The sequence below is a fragment of the Lissotriton helveticus genome, chromosome 1_1, assembly GCF_964261635.1.
Source record: "Lissotriton helveticus chromosome 1_1, aLisHel1.1, whole genome shotgun sequence".
NCBI classification, from domain to species: domain Eukaryota; kingdom Metazoa; phylum Chordata; class Amphibia; order Caudata; family Salamandridae; genus Lissotriton; species Lissotriton helveticus.
Window position 1 is genome coordinate 1,878,367,630 of NC_136057.1, and position 21,544 is coordinate 1,878,389,173.

Here is a 21,544-nt window from a genome sequence, read left to right on the forward strand (position 1 = left end):
TTCCACACTCCGTGGAAGTTCTTTTAAACCGAACCCAGACTCAGCACTTGACAATTGCACGTTTAACAGGTTATGAACTGACACTGTTCCAGCCACACATAGAAATCAGACGCTGCAACGTTCTAAATCCTGCTACACTGTTACCGTCAGTTACTTCAAATCCTGCCACACATGACTGTGTGGAAGTAGTCAACATTATGACTAAGCCAAGACAAGATTTGACAGATATTCCATTACCAGATCCCGACCTGACACTTTATGTGGATGGTTCATGTATGAGAACAAGTACAGGAGAACTAGTAGCCGCGTATGCAGTGACTACTGACACTGAAGTTATTGAAACACACCGTATTGACATCCTGTCTGCTCAAGCAGCAGAGCTAGTTGCTCTGACACAAGCCTGCATACACGCCAAGAACCTGAAAGTTAATGTTTACACAGATTCACGCTACGCATTTGGAGTCGTACACGACTTCGGAGTGCTCTGGCAGGAGAGAGGTTTCATGACTTCTCATGGAACCAAGATTCAGCATGGTCTCCTTATTCAAGCTCTGTTAGATGCCATACATTTACCGACATCTATTGCTATCATGAAGTGCAAAGCACATACGAAAGTTACTGACATTATTTCTCAAGGTAATGATCTAGCAGATCGCACAGCCAAGCTTACAGCACAGACTCCAGACATTCCAGTCAATCCGACACGGACACATACTCCAGATCTGACTACATGTATGACAGTTAAGGACCCTACTCAAGATGTCATAGATATCCAGTTACATGCTACTCCCGAAGAAATCAAGAAATGGTCCGAACAAGGAGGGGTCCAGACAGATCAGGGATGGGTAACGAAGGATAGAGCCACATGGTTTCTCCCCGACTCTATGGTTCAAGTCATTATCAATACCGCACATAGTCCAGCACATTTAGGAGAAAAAGCCATGTTAGACAGTATCCAGAACATTTGGTTCAACAAGCATTTACGAGCTGCAGCCAAGCAGAAAGTCCGTACCTGTATGATATGTTGCCAGTTCAATCCAGGTAAAAGTGTCCCGGTGGAACAAGGTGGATTCCAGCCCCCTGACCACCCTTTTGAAGTCCTCCAGATGGATTATATTCAGATGGAGCGATGTCGAGGTTTCAAGTATGTCCTTGTAGTTGTATGCGCTTTGTCCAGATGGACAGAAGCATATCCAGTCCCAGATTACACAGCCACGACCACTGCCAAGCAGTTGGTTCGTGAGTTCTTCCCCCGTTATGGACTCCCTAGAGTCGTATATTCTGATAACGGCCAGCCATTCTCATCTGAGCTTATGAAACACGTTTCCCTGTTGTTAGGGTACCAGTGGAAGTTCCATTGTGTACGCCATCCTGAAGCAGCCGGTCTCGTAGAGAGACATAATCAGACCCTGAAAATCCGTATTGCCAAGATTTGTAAAGAGAAAGGTGTGGACTGGCTAGTAGCTCTGCCAGTCGCTTTGTTTTATATGCGCATGGTCGCACATTCCAGATCAGGTCTGTCCCCGTACGAGGTCGTATTCGGCCGCCCCCCTAACATGTGGGGTACACCTAGACCTCGAAGTATTACAGATGTTTCAAGTAATATGCTGACAGATTACCTAGCTTCCTTGATGTCTGCCCTACACTCTTGTCGTTCACAGGTTGCCGCCGCATTTCCAGACAATACCGAGGTGGCACCGCATGAAATTGTTCCCGGATGCATGGTTCTTGTCCTGAATTTTGATCGTTCAAGTCCGCTGGAGCCTCGCTGGAAAGAACCCAGACAGGTCCTCCTGGCCACCCGTACTGCCGTCAAGCTGGAAGGCAGGAAGGGCTGGGTCCATTTGTCACATGTGAAGAAGTTTTATGGATTGAAGCCTGTTTCAAAGAACATTTCCGAGGATTTTAAAGACTGCCAAAGTACTATTCTTAAGGACTGTCCCGCAAAAGACAATAATACTGAACCCTCCCTGTTAGAGAAAACTCCGCAACAGGAGTATAAGCAAAAACTAAGGTCTAGTAAAATAAGTCAGCCAGTTTGATTGTCTAAGTCCTCCCCTAGGTGAAACGGTTAGACCGGTTTCTGACATGTATAAAATAGACCCTCATAGTGAGAGAGTTAGTCAAAACTCAATCCGATGTATCGTTTTTCTAAGTTTCATATTGTTTTTCAGCCTTATGACTACCTGCACCAGTTATGCATTTTATTTGTATTTTCCAGTTTCTCATGTAAATAAGTCTTCTATTGCTACAGTAGAGCACACGTTTAGTGATCTGCTTCCTCATGAACTCTCTTATCGTATTGCTATGCGTAATAATTCCTTTATCCGCATGTTACATTATTCACACCAGACCAGCAATGCCACTAATTGTTGGGTGTGTGGTCGACTCCCCCCTTTCCAGACACCGAAGGGAGTTCTGCCACTCTTTCCTTATCCATTTTCACATAATGGTTCGTGTGGAGCATGGTCCACGTTAACGTCATCCTCAACAGATATGTTTTTTCTTAACAGTACATGTTTTCCAGACAAGCAAGGTCTTCCCCACAGAACAGGGTTAGATCTAGAGAATGAAGTTTACAATTTAGGTAATTATTCTTCGTATTTCATGGTCCTGAATGTTCAGTCTGATACTACTCCAGACTTATCTGCTATGTCAGTACTACCAGTAAAAGGCGAATTATGTGTCCGAAAGAATGGTTCCGTACATGTAGGACATAGTGATTGTACTACTATTGTCAAGTATAGTGACAGTAGGAAATCTATTTTTAAAGCTTCACGTCATTCTTATTTTGTTTGTGGTCAGACCGCATATGTTCGTCTGCCCCTCGATTGGGAGGGAACCTGTTACATTGCCTTCCTACTGCCACCAGTTTTCCTAGCCCCACCTGACTATCATAGGAATTCCCACCTAGTACATACTAGACACAAGAAAGACCTCCCGATTGTCGATTATACTGAAACTGCTCTAGAACAATACATAGATATTAATAAAGGTGTCTTCCCCTATCTAGGTACTGTTGTGAACAGTAAACTGATACGTAGATTAACGAGAACCCTTGAAGCAGTAGTGATTGAGACTACTTCTGCTCTAGGTAACTTAACCGAAGAGCAATCCTTTATGAGAATTGTCGTGCTCCAGAATCGTCTCGTCCTTGACGTCATACTGGCCGATAGGGGCGGGGCTTGTAGAGTCATCGGATCTAGTTGCTGCATTTTCATTCCTAATAACGCGCCGTCTGTTTATTCAGCTATAACCAGACTCCATAAAATTGCCCATATGTTACGCCAAGATCCAGGCACCTGGACATGGTCCGGTTGGTTCTGGAATATAATTTCCGCCTGGGGATGGAAAGTATTGTCCTTTCTAGGTATTGCAGTAGCGATCATATTCAGTTGCTGCCTCTGTATACAATGTGGCCCTGCGATTTGCGGCATTTGTGCTACCTCTTGTATTCCTAGTCCCAAGTCCCGTTCTAAATCCCGTTCCAAGAAAATTCGAGACGAGCAAATGATACTGTATGAAATGATAGATGGTATCATGAATATTGATGTTTCCTGATGGAAACGTAGTGACAAGGAGGGAATGTGGAAACGTAAATTTTGCCATGTTCTGTGTCCCTACGTGTCCTCCATCTTATGTTATGTGTGCATGATTAATATGCATATGCATCCCCCATGTTTGATTAAAGACGCAATTACAGTTGTGTCCATCCCTAGTATGCCAGTTCCCAGTTCTCGTGAAAGCTACGAGTATTAGGCCTATGTAAAGTTACGTTGCCACGTTTCTCAGTGTGCACGTTATTTCATTGTAAAGTCCCCGTTTCTAGGCCTCAAAAGGGCCCGGACACCAGATTCAGCTCCTGTCTCCTGAACCCTCGCTGAGGAGCGATACAGCCCCCACCTGTATCCTCGACCCTTCACTTACTTCCTGCCTCACAGTGCCCGGTTCAGCCTGGCTCTGCCTACGAGTCTGCCAAGAATATGTTATGATTCTAGTTATCAGTCCAGCCCTCCTTCTCTGCATTCCTAAACTACTGAATCGCATCAATAGTTTCCGTCATAGTCTAGCCTTTACGTCTCCATGTAAGAGAAATACTGTATTTATGGTCATTTAATATTCTTCATCACGCACTACATGTAGAATAATGCATGCACCAGTCTTAGAGTCTGTTAGCCTTTACCCCGATACCTTTTAGTTTATATCAACATGTTCTCTAAACATCAGATACTAGATAATGTTTAGGTACATGTCGCCCTGACTCTCCAGACTTCAGTCTCTGCTCCTAGCACAGAGTTCATAGCCCCCAGCTTCTCCTAGTAACACGTCATTGTCAGTTTGCGCGCACCACTAGGTTAGAGGTCCCGGCTCCTTAGGTAGCCCCCTCCATGTTTCCGCCCCATTTATGACATATTCTGTTACGTTTACATCACATGTCCATGTATACGCCTCCTGTTACACCTACTTTCACCCTTATCTTTCGCGACTGCTATTGACCACACCCACTGCTCCGCCTACTGTATTCACTGTAATGCAACTGTTTTAATATATATACTTGTGTACTGTTATTAAAGTTAGCGCGCTCATCCCAGATCCAGCCCCGGCAGCTGCCGGGCTCTGCCATCCTATTCCTGTGCAGGTTGTCCTGTTCCTGTCCTTTATGCTGTATTAAACCTGCAAACTCCTACTACCTCGAATCTTGACTCTTATTTATTGAGCTATCTGTCATTGCTATGTCCAGTAAAACCTAGATCCGGTATTATTTATTTATATACCACAGCTTGGTGGTATAATGTTTGTCATAATCACAGGATTGATACTGCTTTTGTTTTTCCTCTTCTTATGGCCACGAAACGTGCAGAATTGTGGCTCCCTATTACACTGTATTTAGATGCTTGTGCTCTTCGCTCCTTTTGTCCAATACCATCTCAACAAGAGGTTCCTAAGCCACCCTGAATGCCCTTTGCATTTCCTTTTGCTTTCATTACCATTTGTTCTTTGAACATTTTTTCCTGATTGCTTATATATATCCATTGTATTATCTCTGTCATATTAACTGCCCATGATTTACACATGTTATTGATTTTGCTGTCTTATTTTTCTTTCATTGCTCCTGTTCTCCCCTTCCCCCCGTTTCGTTGTCCCTCAATTTTCCGTATACTGTTATTTGATACCTTGCATTCTGACTAATAAAGTCTTTTGAACTGAAAAGAAGTGGAGGAGAGATGACGGATGAGAGATGGGGGCTTGCAGACGTAAGGGTTATATATATATTTTTTTTACCTGCCCCGCTACTTCCGTTCCTTACCAGCCGCATCTGTACCAACCAATAAAGTCTTTATCATAGCTACTGATAAGCCTGCCCCTATAAGGAGAAATAGGAGAATTTTCTCCAGGAACCTTCATATGGTAGGAGCATCATTTTACTACATTGTCAATTTGGCTAAAAGAGGTTCATTTCATTAGAAGGTGGTCTTTACAAACCATATATGCACACAGCATGTGTTTTTTTGTTTTATAAAAGGCACAAATATCACTCGGTGGCACGCGTGAACTGCACATAAAAAAATCCAAGTTGTATATTTACATGCGCACAAGCAATCCTTCCTTATACAGACACTATAGTACATACAATCTCTAAGTGGCATGCTCAATGGATAACTACAACATCTAACAAAGGTTTTCTTTTTTCCCTACATTCCAGGCGCATGGGAGTCTGGTGAAAAGTAGGCGTTATCGTGTCTAAAATCCGCTGCAGTATAAATGAAAATTCTGGGTCTGACTCACAGAGTAGAGTCTGAAATCTGCAGAGCACAGGTATAGGTTTACAACTTGTGACTATTCACAAAACTTACAATAGTTCCTTAAGGTAAACCTAGTCACCTATTTCCAGGAGTAATCTTGGGAAAGTCACATGACTTCTGTGGACAGACACGGACAGGATATGAAGCTACTGTACAATGTGCTATTGAAATGCGGTTCAATAGCACATTTTTTTTATTTTCTGCATGGGGAAAACATTTTACCACTACAAAGCCTCTTACCTGGACCCCCAAGTTGGGTTGCTTACAGAGACTTTGTGATAGTGAACCTGGCTCGTCAATGGGGGCCATCTCAGCCTAAAGTGTCCTCAAAAGAATTTTGATGTAGAACGTAAAGTAGGGGGTCATGGCTACCGGGAGGCTGCATGATTGCCACAGCTTTATAAGGAAGGGTGGGGGGGGGGGGCGATCATTTAACGGGCAGCAAAGGACAAGGGAACAAACTTCAGGATTCACCAGGGCCCGTTTACATTTGAACATCACTCTAGTGATCATAAGTTCAAAAGTAAAGTAGGCTACTTCTTGAGAATGGAAAAAGAAAGGGGAGTAAATCGAAAAGAACATCAGGGGGGATGGCAGGGGGGGTTCCAAAGGTGCATCACTTGGTACAAATCAATTGGCCAATACCAAAAGTAAAGGAGTGCATTAGCATCACTAAAATGTAGTTTCGTAAAACTTTGGCGTGAGTTAAAGGTCTCAGAAAAGTTGAGAGAGAAGAAAGCAAGCATGTGTGTTCAAGGAATGGGGTGCTGGTGGAAGGGGAAGAAGTGGCAGAGCGCAGTGAGAAAGCCACTATATCGAGGCGCTGGCTTCCAGCTTTTCACCCCTCATTGAGGAAGGCACCAGACCAAGGCACGTAGTAGTCAAGACTGGCTCAGTTGAATCAGTCTTGAGGAGGTTGCCAACCAGAACCCAGGCCCCATCACATTCCTTGATCACAAAGTCACTCAGTACAGATTATAGTTTCTACTAAACCCTCAGTGGCTTTATTTGATGGCTGCAGACACTCCTCACTTGAGCAGCCTCGGAGACTGGTAACGCTATCTAGTGCTCCTTGTCCTGCGCTATCCACCCTACTTCCTAGTAGCATTCTAGGTGATTCTCAGTTATTGTTGTGGGTTTTCCTGTTGCAGCTACTGTAGCATCCAGAGAAGAGGACTTCCACACTGATGCTCCATGCTTCTCGAAGCGCCACCAGAAACCAGAGGTTGGTGCGCCACAGACGGCTACCTCTGCACTGGCAGACCCAACTATTTGATTGTCCTCTGTCTCAAAGTGTTAGTAACTCAATATTTTGAGTTTGACTGTATTATCAAATAGAAGGGGAACTGCCTAAAAGATGGGTAAGGTATTACTTTTGTAGGAAAGATCTAATCTTGCCAACTAGAAAAACTGAATCCCACCAATGGAGATAAAGGACTATGAAAAAAAGGAGTGGTATTAATAAAGATATACCAAAAAAACACAAAAATATTGCATAATACCTATTCGAATGATGTGGCTGGTCTGTAGTCAAACGAGCCTGTATTAACAAAGGTTCACATTCATGTTACCGCAGTTCTACCACGCTGGGTACCATGGTTTATTTGGATTACACTTTATGACCGCCTAAGGTGGTCTCAAAGGCCTGAACTAAGCAGTAGACATGGAAAAGAAGGACAACGTAGAGCAAGAAAGGGGAATGAGGAAGAAAGAAGCTTTGTGGATGGAGTGATCTTCCTCAAAACTCTAGTATTTCAGACACAAATGGATAGTTAATTGTGGAAACCGGTTCTTCGGACTCTGAGCGTCAGGCTAGGAAGGAGGGTGAGGCATCAACTGCAGAAACGGGAGAGAGAAAAAAAGAGGGAGTACCTGCGAAATCCGTGGTAATTACCGGTCCAATGCTGCTTACCTCTTCCACTGTTTTCACTTTCGGGCCAACTTCCAAGACGCAGCCAGAGAACTCCATTCCTAAAGGGATAAATTGGTCACACAAGGCCATTTTGATCTGTGTGCAAATTGCATTTGGGCTTTGTGGCCCTGCAGAAAAAATGGACCAATTTCAAAACTCGCTTCAGTTTCTCCAACAAGTTCACTGTTCACATACCCGAAAATTCTGGAAAACAAATTGTTTGCCAATTCCATTTCAAAACTTTCTCAACAGACAACTGCATTTTTTACATGATTCATGTTGTTTCATTCATCCGTCCAGCTGTTAAAATCCATTCCCAAGTTGAAGCCTGTAGCTAGTAGGGTTTGCTAGAGCATGGGGGGCAGGAGGGGGAATGGATGGCAGAGAGGGGAACATGTGGTATAACACAATTTTGAATATGTAAGGGTAATAGTAGTCACCGATCTATAGTATAGGGTCCTGGAAATAAACTATTGTGACTTAAAGTGGTCCATGACTGGTGCCAATGGCGGTCCTTACACACAGCTATAACTTACCTTGCAGTTGGAAGAGAGGCGTGGGTGATCAAAAGACTAACACCGAAAAACTGAACTGTCTTCCAGAACCTATCACAGAAATGCAGAATTTCATAGATGATGGACAATGAGTGAGGTCTCTGACCAATAACAGCTTCAGAGTAGAGATACTGCAAATAATGTATAACTGGGTGAGAAGACTGGCCAAGAGGAGATTAAAAGATGGCGAGGAGGACACATGCTGATGGGAACCAGTGTGACTGGGAGCCCAGCAGTAATTTAAAGGGGAGTACTGAGTAGTGAGACACGGCAGAACAACAGGGGAATTGAGAGGGTTGTATGTCAGCACAACGCGGGCTATTACCACGCGTGCCATTACAACGCTGTTTTTACAACACAAGTCGTTACAACGACTTGCGCTGTAAGCGCTGGATAGTGGAATAGTTTAATTTTCTATTCCAACTCCAGCCCACTTTACAGTAGGGAAGGTGTTGGAATAGAAAATTAAACTATTCCTTGTCCAACAGCGCCCTCCAGCGCAAGTCGTTGAAACGACTTGCGTTGTAAAAGCAGCGTAGTAATGGCAGCACGTGGTAATGCCCACGTTGTAAAGGCTGTTCCCCATTGAGACTAATGCGCACTCTAGAGCAGAGGTATTATCGATAAGGGGAACGGATTCCCAAGGCTGACATTAGACTGGTTATGAAATAAAAAACTTCAGAGTCACAGTTCTGGAGATTGGTCATGCATACCACACCTTTATAAGAAGGTGTGAGCTTTGCCAAGTACCATTTATGAAAGAATGAATCAATGTAATCAATAAACGTTATTAAGGGCAGTAGTTTCTTCAAGGAGGCATCATGGCACTTGGAAAGATGGTCAGGGTTCGCTCTAGTTGCTGCAGGCTGCTAATCGATGCTTTGGCTGTTAATAATGAGACGGATGCTCCTCCCAGGACTGGACTCTGCCTGATACAGTTAAAGATGCTCCACACAGTTTACTACACTAGGGAGTTAATGACGGAAATTGGAAGAGCTGACACTAGTGCCTGTCTTAGAGGGTGTGGCCAGGTGGGCACAGTCATACATACCATTTGGGATTGCCTTGAATTTAGGAACTACTGGGATACAGTGGTAAAAAGTCTAGCAGAAGTTGCTACCAGCATCACTTGAGGGTCAGGAGACTTACCCGGGACTTGCTGTCCCATCCTGCACCTCGCTGCTATGCCCTGTGAGGAGGCACGTGCATAATGTGCGATTCCAGCTCCCGCAGTTTGTGGCACGCCCAGGCCAGGGGCGGGTCCATCCTATGTCCGTCAAAGCCCAGAGGAGGCTGGGCTAGGCCAACTCTCTTAGCTTCTGCATCGTAGACCATTAAACATCTTTGGGAAAAGAGAGCATACATCGATTCCGGCCAAGACTAAGTTGCCTGGTAAGCCTCATACTTCGGTCTTTAATTATATAACTGGATGCTTTGGGAGCAATTGATGAAGAGATCACCAGCGTAGCAATTGATAAAGAGATCACTGGCGGAGCAATTGATAAAGAGATCACCAGCGTCGAAGAGAGGATCATTACTTGCAAGCCATTCCCTCTAGTTGCGATAACATGACCTCCGCCCCCACCGTTGGACGGATCTCAAATGGTTGTGTGCAAAATTCTATAGACAGTATCACTGTGCTTCCCCCCTCAACCCCGAGTCATCATCCCAACCTACCTTGAAGCGCATGAAGACACCAGTGATTCGCCTAAAAGCAACAGATATTATCCCGAAGGGACAACAATTACGGCTACGACTCCTTATAAACCTACTGGTGCTAAGACGAGACGAAAAATTGCTGGGGTGAATCAAGAGGACTTTAAGATCTTACTTGTTGCGGGCTAGACCTTAGAGAGTCTAGGGAGGTCTTAAGTAGTGTTTCTAACTGCCAGACTAATGCAAGTGGAAAATGTAACTACCAATTGCTTAGACCAGCTGAAGCCCAAAGTTAGCCCCGATAGCACCTGTCAGACGCAGACAATAAATGCGATGCCACTTTCAGCTCTCTCGCTTGACCTTCCACCTTCCTAGAACCCCGTGCGCTCAAATATCATCAAAGGACTCCATTAGCAGCTCGGATGTTACTCCAGTGACTCATAATCTTACTCCAACGTTATTACCTGTCTTACAAACTAATAATGAGTTGGTTGCGAGTAGATCACCTACAACACCGGATTTACTCAATTGCCCCCTGAAGTCATGCAATGTACCTCCCTTGTCCCCCGTAGCAATAGTGTACTGTGAATTTCTTAGAAACAAATCTTTAAACTGGGGAGGCAAATAAACAAGCTTAAATGGACCCCATTTGAAGAAATTAAAATGTTCAGAAGGGTGAGCTGGGTCAGTAGGGGTTTTAAAAAGCTATAGTGAGATTCTGTAGGTTTGAGTTTTAAGCCACCTAGAATAGTTGACGCTATGTTACAAAAAGGACAGGTGACTTACCTGTCTCTCCATACCAAATTTCTGTTTTATGACTTGGCTAGTTCTACTGTCCCTTGTTTTCTGCCACTCGGACAAGCCTTCCACACCAGGACCCCTTTCCATTTAATCACAGCACATACAGTATCCCCACAGCAGTCCATAATCGTTTTATTCCCTTAGTGAATCCAGAGGAGGTGGATTGACTCAACCCTCACCATGATACAGTCCCTTCGAAGGAAGGTTCCCCAAATAGTTTAGAAATTAGGTCTTCCATAATCCCACCCACCACTACTCTGGTAAACTGTTCCACTTTCGACCCAGGTGACGCAGCTTCCTCTGACCATTTGAGGTGTACAGTCCTTTTCTGGAACCTGGCAGGCCTACGTGGTAAGGCATCCATTCCAGAATTGACTGATTTTGTAACCAACTTTAATATTTAGTGTTTTCATGAGGCCTGGGTAGTTGAGTCTGTTCATATTGATGGTTATAGACCCTTCCACCTACCTGTTGTCCAATGCTGGAAGAGCAAAAGGATGTTTGTGTACTTGCATTTCTAACTATTTGAGGTTCCCTAACATAACAACTTGGTCTTCTACTAGACATTATCATATTATAGTGATTGATATATCGCATAAATTCAACCTGGTGTTGGTCAATTGCTACAACAGTATCTAACTAGAAGTTGCATTGACTATTCTTGGCCATCTGAATAATGACCTTGCGTCCCCCTGTTGTAGTGATAAGAAGGAGTCTAGTATACTTTGGTGAGGTGATTTTAATATGTATTTATGCCCTTTGACTCCCAAAACGGTCTGTGGTATGACTGATACTCGCTAAGCCAACTAAACATATTTTTTACACAACGGCCATAGCGACGAACTGAATGAGCTGCGATTTAAGTATGACCATGCATTTTACAATGAACTATGTATTCCTTAGGTTCCTTTTAATTGCACATTTAATGGCAGGGTTGATAACATTGGTATTGATTATATGTTATCATCATCTAGACTACACTCCTTTCTTACCAATTTCACCACAAACTCCATCTCTCTTGGTGATTATCCACAGAGTCTTAGTTTTAACTTCAGTTCCCTGTCAAACCAAGTGAATATAGATAATGTGTGCATTGTCGAGAACATTGAACTAGCATCATGTAATAGTATTTCATTACGTTGGTCTAAGATAAATTTGACTAATTTTGGGGAAATTTAAGGAGGACTTTGCGATTTGTTTGAACGAAGCAGCCAATTCCAAGAACATTCAGAACCCCTTCCTTAATATTTCTAAAGAATACCTGTCTGGTGGTAACCCCCAGGAAAGTCAACCTAAGCAAGGATGATTTGACTCTGATTGTTCCAAGGTACATAAGAAACTTAAAGCTGCTCTTTACAAAATCCCAAGGTGCCGTAGAAAGGAGCAGATGTGTAGGCGAGACTATAGATTAGCCCTAACGAACAGGAAGAATTATTTAAAGGCCGAAACCTGGGAGGCGTTAAAAGAAGCAAGTCTAGTTAAAAAAAGCTCAGCTCTTTGACGTGTCATAAATAGCCCATTCTTAAGAGATGACAAGGCTCCAAGCCTGGAGTTTGCCATCACCGAATCAGAGCGGGTGCCCATTTTGCAAAAATGTATTATAATCCTAGATCAACACTGGTGGGGCACAAGACCATACAGATCTGCCTTGTAGTGTATCCAACCTTCAGTTTACTTGAGATGAGGTAAACAGGGCCCTTATGCCCAGTAAGTGCGGAAATGCTCCAGGTCCTGGCGACATTCTGGTCGATCTTTTCAAAGCTAATATAGCATTCTGGGGTCCTATCTTAACCGTGGTATTAAGGGCTTTTTGTAGTTCAGGATTCCGTATTACCAGGTCAGATTCTCTAATCGTCCCCATTTACAAGAAAGGTGATTGCTCTAATCCAGCTTGCTAGTGCCCTATTTCTCTACTTGATTCTCTGATAAAAGTTGTGGGCAGAATCATACTAAATAGGCTGGAGGAGTGGGCAGAAAATAACGTGATACTGTCTGATATCCAGTATGGTTTTCATAGAGGTTTGGGGATGACGGAGCAAGGTTTAAATCTTAATTTGTTAATTAGAAAGTACACACTGAGTAAGAAGGTTTATATGTTTTTAGTTTCGTGGACCTATCTAGCGCATTTGATTGTGTTATTATAATAAATTGTGGTCCATTTTGGAAGAACTAGTAGAAGATACACCATAATAGGGTTTATATGGGAACTGTACTCAGGGAGCAGGGCTACAGAGTACAGATTTGTTTTAGGGGTGAATGTACCTCTTCTTTTGGAGTTGAGTGGGGGTTAGGCAGGGCTGCGTCCTTGCACCGTTTTTGTTTATCCTGTATATCAACAGTTTGGGGAATGTGTTGACACAATGTTGCAAGGACCTCCCTCAAATCGGTCAACGCCCATTTCCTGCTCTTCTCTATGCGGACGACGACGTTCCTATGGCTTGTACTTCTATGGGTCTACAACGTTTACTCACTTGTTTCCCTAATTTTATGCAGGACCTGGCCTTAACAATTTATTTGGGTAAGACATTCATAATGAAATGTGGGAAAAGTTCTGTGAGATTTGTGGACGACACCAAATTAAGTTTTACCACCTAGTTTTCCTATCTGGGACTTTTGTTCCCGGAGAGTCAGTCATGGAACGATGCCACCAATGCCAGGAAGTTAAACTTCACAAAAGCCACTTCTGCACTGTTAAACTTCACACACAAACCTGGCAGCAATCCTGTGAGCAAAATGTTAACCATATACAAGATAAAGTGCATTTCAACAGCATTTTTACTTTCAGTATCCCAGGTCTGTCATTCAGAACTGTGGACATCATTCATAGTTGACAAAGCTAGAACCCTTCCAATCCTCTTCTGTGGCATAAAGTTTGGTCTTGTGATGACACTCTTAATCTGTAAGGCGATCGACGATTGAATTAAACGGTCAGGACCCTTTCAAATACCATAGTTGAAATATGTTAAACAGATCTGTTTGGATTTGGGGCATTCAGAATTTTTTTGAACACCCTTATGCTCTACAGTCTATTTTCAGGAAGGAGCAAGGCAAGCAAAGACGGCTGGGTGAAGATTGCGCTGGGCCACAGTGATATTAATATTATTGCATACAATACGGAAAGCTCCAAGGATAAGGTCTAGGCCATCTGTCTACAACCAACTGGCATGATCAACTGATAACCATATAAGCAAAATACAAAATTTCTCTAGCCATCGCCTCGGCGATGGCTAGAGAATTTTAAGAACGCTTACTACATGAAATAAAAGAAGAAAAGAAGAAATACTGGACTTGTTATTTGATCTTTTACATTTTTTATTTTCTTGTTAGCTCAGGATATATGTTGTATTTTATTTCCAGGAAGGAATTACAAAATATGTGCTCTTCAATGTTTGAGGAAACAAGGTTGGCTACTGAACTAACAAAACCCAGTATCATTAACAACCAATTGATTCCAGTTACTTTTGATTTGCAACCTTAAGTCTGTTCATAACACTTAACACAAGTTTGTCTTGACTCGCTTCAGACTTGATATCTTTCACCGCCTGCTAACATTTCCCATTGCAAATGATAGTTCTGAAAATGCAACCGAAATACACATGACCATTCATGTGTTCAAAGCACTTTAAACACCTTGTCTTTTTGTATCTTCTTTAAGGACCTGAGAAAATATTTTATATTACCTATTTTACGCGATTTAAATTGTAAGAAATGTCGCCCCACCAATTTGTTCTTGCAATTGTTACCGTTTCTTCCAATCTGCTATTTTGTGGCTAGTTAGTTGTGTACAGTCTTACAAAGCAGAAAAAAGGTGATTGCTAGAATGGGCTCATGATGGTGACATGATTTTAGTTTTTTAATGACACTTGCACTTTCTTCGCACCTTGCACTTAACATGTTTGGTTGGTTGTGTACATTTTAAATACTTTGCAAATGTACACTGATAATGTGCAATAATGTTTTACATTCTGTATGCTTTTATGATTTTTTTAACATGAAATCGAATAAGGCTGATTTGATTTGATCTGCCGCCTGGGACTAAACCCGAACAACAAAAGTGGATGTTCTGGGTATTTGGGCAGAGGAAACTGATACCAGAAACTGTTCTCCAATGTGGGTTTGATGGTGAACCGACGTAATATAGGTAGACATTGGGGTTGCCTCTGTTACCATTATTCGAGTAGTGTGGTAATGCACGGATTGGTGTATGCGAGTGGTACGGTTCGTTTATGAAGGGAGAGGTCCCTGTGAATTCAGTAAGGTATGGGGGTGCACAGAAAAACAACATAGGCTACACATAAACTCCCCCAGATAATTGTAACAAACCATATGTCCGACCTGTTATCCGTACCACAATGAAATTTCAACTGCACTATACTTCAGAAGAGGTTACTAGTCAAAGAACTGTTACATCTACTGTAATGTATGGAGATTGGATGTTTTATATATGTACGAAATGGAACAAATGCATGCCTCCTGCCAGTTGATTTTATGATTCTTGCAATAAAGCAATAAAAAAGTATTTTTTTTTTTAATCTGGCCAGATGGAGTTTTTTCCACACTACACCAATATCTTGGTTGTGTCTGAGTTCCGTTTCAAATGGTTATTGTTCATCCAGGAAGTGAAATTCTGCAAAGAGACATGCCATACAGTGAGACGTGTATGCCCAGACATGGGTCCCGTGCTCTTCATACCACTGGAGTCAAGCTATCCTGGCTGAAGAGGGGTGAAACCCTGAAACCAGTCCTAGGTTGCTTGTTTCCAGTCCAAGGAGGACCTGGCCTGGCAGTTCGGGCTGGACTGTTCCCATTGGGCAAAGGGTCAAGACTAATTTGCATATGGCTGGGTTCAAACTGGAATGGCATGGTGAGCAAAAAACGATGGATTTAGGCCCAGATCTCTGTACTGGGGTGAATGTATGACATTGTTCTGCATTCTGTCCATCAATTGTTTTTTTTTGCAAACAGTTAGGTGTCAGCATGGCAACAACAGCACTTACCAGTAAAAAACATGTACATATATACATACATATATATATATATATATATATATATATATATATATATATATATATATATATATATATATATATATATATATATATATATATATATACACACACATCTCCAACACTGTGAGAAGTTGGCCTGGCATATGATGTCCACTATTCTAGTGGGCACATTGCACCAGTCCAAACGACCCTTATTGCTGGTAGGTTTAAGACAACCTTTCTAGAAAGCGATCCTAGTGGGAGCTGTGGAGAGCAGCCTTCAGGCTAAGTCTTGAAGAAATGTAAAGCAGCTTGTTTTACCAGTCTATAATCTCTTGAATAATCAAATGAAAGTACACCACACAAGGTATATATATTTAAAATGTATGTATTTATTCTAAACACAACCCCTCTAGTCTCTTTATGAGGCTAGAGGCCAAAGTACAATACAAGAACTTTAAATAGCACACAGTAAATAGCACAGTATACTTTTTGCCCTAGGGGCCTCACAAACCATATACTAAAATAGTGGTATAAGAACTACGTGAAGGATGAAGTGAGGCCTAGGGCCTGTAGAACCGCTGGGGCAACCAGGAACCACCCAAGGTAGGGACGCAGGAGACCCACGGGGGACGCGTGCAGTGTCTAAACACAGCCGCAAATCACCTTAGACTTCTATGAGGAAAGTTTAAGTTACAAAGTTAAAAATGTAGGACACTTACGAGTGGAATGCGAGGGAACCCCTTCAGTACTTGACACTTCAAGACTCAAGACCCACGGGAGCACCGAAGTACTCATGTTATCTCACCCAGGGAAGCCGGGTGCATAGGTGTCTTTTCGTGTCGGGTTTCGGCGTCGATTCCAATGGAAGGCTGCACAGAAGTGCTGCAGGCAACCAGGAGCAAAGTGTCCAGATGGATCCAAGGGTGGATCGAAGATCAGAAGAACCTGAAAGCAGAGGGGACAGAGTCTGGGTCACTAGCCAGTGACCAGGATGGCTGCAAGAAGATGTCAGCCGATGTCGGGTGCTTTAAGGCGAAATAGGTGAAGCTTGACTCTTCAGCCACGAGGACCAGGAGGCGTCGACGGTGACCAGGAGCTGGATTTGAGGTGTCCCATGAAGGATGTCGAGTACTGCAGCGTCGGTAACCTGATTGGACCCGACAAGCCTTGGCAACAGCAACCCACGCAAGATGACAAGATTGGCTTCGGTGCAGACCAGCAAGGTCTGAGGGACTCACCCTTTGGAGGGGAGTCAGAGCACGTCTGGAGCAACCAGGAAAGCTCAAGAAACAAAGGATTGTCCTTCGTGGGGACCCACTAGCCAACGGACTAGGGATCGCGAAGGAGTCTCGAGCTGCGGTGAAGAAAACGAGCCCACGAACACTGGTGGAGTGTAGGCCTCTCAGCTTTGGCGCAAAAGGTGCTCGGGCATGGGCAAAAAATAGCCCAATGCACAACTTCGGGAACCTTTGGGAAGTAGGTGCAGTTGCAAAATTGCAGGATGTCCAGGAGTTCCGGTCCCACGTCTCTCGTGTCAGCTGCGGGTCTCAGCTTTGCAGGGATCTCGTGTCGGCCTCAAAGATGTCTGGAAGTCCGTGTCCTGTGTCGCAGATTCTTCGGGATACGGCAGGAGCCTCGAAAATGCAGACCGGCAAGATGCTTTTCGGTGCCCGTTTGAACAGGGAGGTCACTCCTTGACCCCAAGGGAGATTTCTTCAGTCTTCCAGTCGATATGGAAAGTCGAAGGTCCAGGATTTCGTCTTCAGAGTTTCGTCCAGGGTAATCTAAAGTCCTAGGGACTGGGTTCCTATTCTTATACTAAGTTTAGAGGTTGGACTAACTCTAGGGTCCCACCTATGGGAGGACCTAGGGAGGGGGTGGTTACACCCCTTCCCCTTTGTCCAGTTTCGCGCCAGAGCTGGGGCTGAGTGCCCCAGCAACCGGTGTGAACTGGGAAATGCATGGACCACCTTTTGTGCCCCAGGCAGTGTCTCAAAAGCATTCACTGAATGTAACCCACCCTGCCCCAATACACTAAAGCCTGTCTGGGGACAGGAAAACTATTGTCCAGGCCTCCCCTGCCGGAGTTTCGTCCAGCAGCAGGAGGTCAGACTCGTGTCTGTGGCAGCAGCATCCATTTTGTGATGCTGAAGCTCTTTAAAACTATTACCGGGTATACCAGTGTGTACATGTCTTCTCCCTCTAGAAGGGTGGATTGCTACCCCTGCTGCCAGAACTGGCGGGAGGGGGTGGGGGGGGTAGTATTCCAAAGTGTTTGACACCAAACACGACACATTTTTATAAAGCCAAACCAAAGTTAGCATTAACCACGAGGATTATGCACTTAGGAGTATATGGTATGGCCATATCACAGAACAGCTATAAGGAAGGGATTCCGAATGCTGCAGAGGGGCTCAGCTCATGCTAGGGCACTCTCTCACACAAAACCAAGCACTCTGCCTTCAGGATTGTCAAGGCCTGCCATAGGAGTGACTTATAGGTTAATATGTGTCTGTTTTAAATGGTGGATATAGGTATACTATATCTAAGTAAGGGGTGCTTACACCACCTTACCCAGGCTGTAAGGGCAGACATGTGGTGCCATTTTGGAAGGCTTCCCAGGGGTGGCATAATACATGCTTCAACCCCTGGTAGGCCTCTGGGGTACCTATGCCCTTGGTACCTAAGGTACCATATACTTGGGGCTCACAAGGTAACTCAGTAACCAATCTGGTATGTGCCTAATGTACATGGAATCAATTTAGAGAGAGAACAGCTATGCTTTGGTCCTGAGTAAAGTCGAAAAACCAGTAATACACAGCAAAAAGTGGGGGTAACCATAGGAAGCAGATCCTACTCTCCTACAAACAATATATATTAAAGAATACCTTAAACATACCCAGATGTGGTACAGATACTCCACTTAGGCGGATATATCACTGTGATAGACAAGCAGCATTCACCTGTACATCTCCATAGAATAACAGAGGTCTAAACAAAAGTCACATAATACAGCAGGTGGTTATCAGTACACTAACCAGTACCTTCAGTTAATTCACACCCACACACACCCTCTGTACCATGTGCAAAGTCAAATAATCCCTTTAGTATGTCTGCAGCGTAGCTAAGCTTCAAGTCACACTGTACAAACTCAGAACACAGCAAGTGAACAACAAAACATCAGATTTCCTCACACTGCCTCCTTTACTACAACACAAGACTCCAGTGCTCGAAATCTAAGCAAGAAAGTGTCATACCAAATGGACACTGCCAGGCAAAAACAACTGTAGATGGTGCGCTATATAAATAAATATAACTCAACATAACAAAGTTGTATTTTTTTTACAAATACGAACCTGTTGTAAGAAAACTATGTGAGGGCAAACGATTTTCAAAACATGAGCTGTGACAAATATACAAATTCAAGACACAGCACAAGATACTTAAAAAATAAAGCACTGCATGAACAAGGCTGTATCAGGCATTTTAAAGATGTTGCTTAGCCAAGAGAATTCAGTAAACATGTACATTTTGAATTGTTCAAGCGGACGAGGAACCAGAGTTATACTCACCGGGGGTGAAGGGAAGGTCGAACTGCTCCTGGTACATCCCCTGGCAAGCTAACATATCCGCAAAATTTACACCTGCACAACGGACAGCAACCCTGACCTGCAGGCAAGAGTCAGAAAAGAGAAGTTTGAATGCCAGAGTCTTGGTGTGACTTGTTAGGTATTTATTTTCCTGAATGTATATACAACTATTAATAGACATTTCATAAAATAAAACTGCAGGATTAGACACAACAAAATAAAAAACGAAAGACATGCAACAAAGGGACCAATGTTACAGCGAAAGGTCATCCCGGAGGGGTGGGCGTGGAAGATATTAATTCCAACCTAGACCAACGTATCACGGAGGCCCTGGACTTGGTGGCTCCACTTGGTGCGGCCAAAACGGGGGGTCGAGCTCAGAGATCTGCTCCCTGGTTCAACGAGGACATGCGGGTGGCTAAAGCGGCATGCAAACGGGCCGAAAGGCAATGGAGGATTGCCTATTCCACCCCCGCCAAAGCAGAGTACATAGTCTGCAGGCGTAATTACCATAAGCTGTTGCGAAAGGGCAAATCACTGTACTTCTGCACTAAGATTGAAGAAGCCGAACAGTCCACCAAGGAACTCTTCTCAATCTACAAATCTATTGCAGTAGGGAAGCCCGCTGTGTGGCCCACGAAACTATGCACTACGGAGGGCTGCGACCGTATTGCAGAGTTCTTTGCTAACAAGGTTATTAACATCTACAACTCCTTTCCCCAGCGGGCAAATAACAGTCTTCCACATGGGGAGGGTACTAAAACCAAAGGAGAACGACAGCTTATCTCCTTTGCCACCCCTCCAACTGAAGACCTAATTCGTATTTGCGGGTTGATAAAATCTGGTTCCCCAAGAGACCCGACGACTCCCAGTCGACTTAAGGGCAGCCTGCAAGTACTCGAACCCTATGTCCGCCACCTATTAGATACCTCCTTTAAATCCCAGAGTGTCCCCAAAGCTTGGAAGCAAGCAATTGTACTCCCCCTACAAAAAAAAGCCAATGTGAATTTTGAAAAATTTGACAACCTCCGCCCCATCTCCCTCCTGCCCTATATGGCTAAAGTGGCGGAAAAAATAGCCAACGTACAACTCATGCAGTTCGTGGAGGAGGCTTCGCTACTCCACGACTCGCAATTTGGCTTCCGTCCCCGTCATTCGACGGAATCGGCACTTCTTGTGGCGGTTGAAGCACTACGACAGGGTGTGGATGAGGGCCAAACTATGGCTTTGATTTTGCTCGATCTAAGCGCCGCATTCGACACTGTAGCACATTCCACCTTGCTACAGTGTCTGAATGAAGGTGGGGTCACAGGCGCTGCGCTTGGCTGGATCAGGTCCTTCCTGTCTGACAGGTGTTTCCAGGTCAGGCTGGGTGAATGCTATTCGAGGGAGATTGAGTTGGGCCAGGGCGTGCCTCAGGGTTCGTCCCTGAGCCCAACCCTATTCAATATCTACGTCTCCCCCTTAGCGGCCATCGTGGAGGGACACGGCCTTCGCCTGGTGTCCTACGCCGACGACACGCAGTTGGTCGTCTCCTTATCGCGTGCACCCGGTCTTGCAGCGGACATCTTCAGGAATTGCATGCAAGATCTAGCAGCCTGGATGTCCGCAAACTGTTTAAAGTTGAACGGTAGCAAGACTGAGGTGCTCGTGGTGGGGGGTGGGCCCTCTGCTTGGTCGTCGGCGTGGTGGCCACCCTGCCTGGGTGAGGTCCCCGTACCTTGCCAAGAGGCTAGGAACCTTGGCGTGTGGCTGGATAAGGACCTTGCCTTTGGTCCCCAGATCAGCCGGGTGACGGGGGTGTGTTTCGGTGTCCTAAGAGCCTTAAGGAAAGTCCTAGACCTGCTTCCCATTTCTGCTCGAAGGACGCTGGTGCACGCCCTGGTCACCTCGCGACTTGATTATGGGAACCTGCTTTATCTGGGGGCCACGAGCAAGGTCATGAGCCGCCTCCAAGTGCTCCAAAATGCCGCGGCGCGGCTGGTGCTTAGACTCCCCAGGAGGTCACCCTCCAAACCCGCTCTTCAGGCCCTCCATTGGCTTCCAATGGAGAAGAGGGTTGAGTTTAAGGCCCTCTCTACATGCCATCGCATTCTGAGCGGTAAAGCCCCTGAACCGCTTCAGAGTCTGGTGACCCACTACGAGCCCACTCGCAACCTACGGTCCTCTCAGACTGGGCTACTAAGGGTACCCAGAGTAAGGAAGGCGCGTATGGGAGGGAGATCTTTTAGACATC

General features: G+C 44.4%; 1 protein-coding gene across 1 annotated transcript in view; it reads right to left on the minus strand.

Annotated features, from left to right (window-relative positions):
* Positions 1 to 21,544, minus strand: part of LOC144754364 (quinone oxidoreductase-like protein 2) — a 198,787-nt gene that overhangs the window by 82,186 nt on the left and 95,057 nt on the right. Inside the window, exons 3-4 of the mRNA XM_078642059.1 lie at positions 19,291 to 19,387; positions 7,717 to 7,775 (exon numbers count right to left, since the gene is read on the minus strand). Of these exons, the coding sequence (XP_078498185.1) occupies positions 7,717 to 7,775; positions 19,291 to 19,387 (156 nt within the window). The remainder of the gene's footprint in view (positions 1 to 7,716; positions 7,776 to 19,290; positions 19,388 to 21,544) is intronic.